General features: G+C 15.0%; 1 protein-coding gene across 1 annotated transcript in view, besides 9 other annotated features; it reads left to right on the top strand.

Moving 5' to 3' along the window:
• EDI_154380 (uncharacterized protein) overlaps positions 1-267 on the top strand; it is a gene marked incomplete at both ends in the record, with an annotated part of 3249 nt that extends 2982 nt beyond the window's left edge. The window contains one exon of the mRNA XM_001733266.1: positions 1-267. This exon is cut by the window's left edge and continues 2982 nt beyond it. Coding sequence (XP_001733318.1) covers positions 1-267 — 267 coding nt within the window.
• A 74-nt stretch (positions 268-341) lies between these two features.
• Positions 342-398: a sequence feature (AT_rich).
• Positions 399-535: 137 nt separating this feature from the next.
• Positions 536-609: a microsatellite.
• A 3-nt stretch (positions 610-612) lies between these two features.
• Positions 613-734: a sequence feature (AT_rich).
• Positions 735-874: a microsatellite.
• Positions 875-925: 51 nt separating this feature from the next.
• Positions 926-1055: a microsatellite.
• Positions 1056-1305: 250 nt separating this feature from the next.
• Positions 1306-1342: a sequence feature (AT_rich).
• A 20-nt stretch (positions 1343-1362) lies between these two features.
• Positions 1363-1545: a microsatellite.
• Positions 1477-1659: a microsatellite.
• Positions 1557-1734: a microsatellite.
• The last annotated feature ends 105 nt before the right edge of the window (positions 1735-1839 follow it).

Here is a 1839-nt window from a genome sequence, read left to right as displayed (position 1 = left end):
TTAAAATCAATTAACATACCAAAATCAATTACTAGATTAAATCTGTTTTGTTTTTACAAATGTGAATCATTAAAATCCATTACTATTCCTTCATCAATTACTAAAATAGAAGAGAGTTGTTTTAGTGAATGTACTTCATTAACTAATATCAATATCCCATCATCAGTTATATCATTTGGGAAATCTTGTTTCTTTAACTGTGGGTTTATATTAGAATTAAAACAGAACATGAAAATTCCAAGAGAATGTTTTGAAAATAAAGATTAGTAATGAAATAATAGAATTAAAAGAAATGAATAATAACAAATGAAATGTTATATCAATTGTAACATGTTTATTCGATTTTTATAATTTATAACTATTTCATTTTTATTAAAATTATAAAAATAATAATAAAAGAGAAGATATTACTATAAACGATATTGAAGTCAATGATTTTATTTCATTTATTAATCATTATCATATCTTTATTTTAGGTATTCAATAAATATAACTAAAATCTTTATTTAATCATCAAATTATCATTTTATTCATTTAGAATTAAAGTTTAAATCAAAAATAAAGAAAATATAATTATAAGAATAATAGATAATAAAAACAAAGATTAAATACTATTTTTTATTGAATAATAACAAATAAAATATAAATGGAATATAAATTATCAACAATATTATAGAATACCATGAATATAAAATAATAGAATAACTAAACAATTTATCAAATAAATTATTAAATTATCTTATTATTTCTTTTATTTATTTCTTTTTATTTTATTTAATTGTTATTTAGTTATTTCTCATTCTTTATATTTCTTATATTCATTTAGTATTAATCTATTGTATCGTATTTTAAATACTTATTTTAATTAATTTTAATATTGGAATATGATTTATCATTCATTAACATCATTAGAATTTATAATGAAATATTATTTAATATTTAAATTATTCAAATATACAATACTAATTATTTTTAATTATATCATATATCACATCATATTGAATAATATCATTTTAAATATCATTATTACATTTAACATTATTGTTTACTTTATTTAATTTAAATAACAGAAACAGTAATGTCATGAAAATCATATATAGATAATTTTTGCATCAAGAAATATATTTAATGATATTATTATACCATAATCATTATAATTCAATAACAATGAAATATTTATCATTTCCTTAATTATCAATAACTCATTCTCAATGAATACAGTTATAGTAAAAAAAGAAAACCAATTGAATATAAAGATAATTACAAATTCAGTTTGAAGTTTAATCATATATTATGAGAATAAACAAATAAAGAATATATATAATAAATATAATCTTTTAATGTTGAAATAATAAGATAATAAAAGATGAATATGAATTAGAATTAATAATAACAATAATATATTATGAATTGAAATAATGAAATAAGAAAAATGATAAAAATGAATAAGAATTGAATTTAGAAGAGATTTTATAAAACATATGATAAAAGAATTAATAAAAATGAAAATAATGAAATATAACAAATTATATAAAATAAGAATAACTCATATAAAATAATAAAATATTTAAATAATAAATTTAATGAAATATATATTAATAAATTAAAATTAAATAATACAAATATTCATTTAATAAAATAATTTGAAAATTAAATGAATGATATGAAATTAACAAGTAGAATATGGATGAATATTAATATAAAATGAAATGATTATAATTAATTAAAATTAATGTAAGAAAATAGTACATTTGTATGAACTAAGAAAGTATTAATTACATGAATTAATAATTTAAAGTGATATAGTATTTATAATGATAAAATATCAACAATTGAACA

Source organism: Entamoeba dispar, genomic scaffold, assembly GCF_000209125.1.
Source record: "Entamoeba dispar SAW760 scf_1105229459509 genomic scaffold, whole genome shotgun sequence".
NCBI lineage: Eukaryota > Evosea > Mastigamoebida > Endamoebidae > Entamoeba > Entamoeba dispar.
This window is presented reverse-complemented; position numbering and strand designations above follow the sequence as displayed.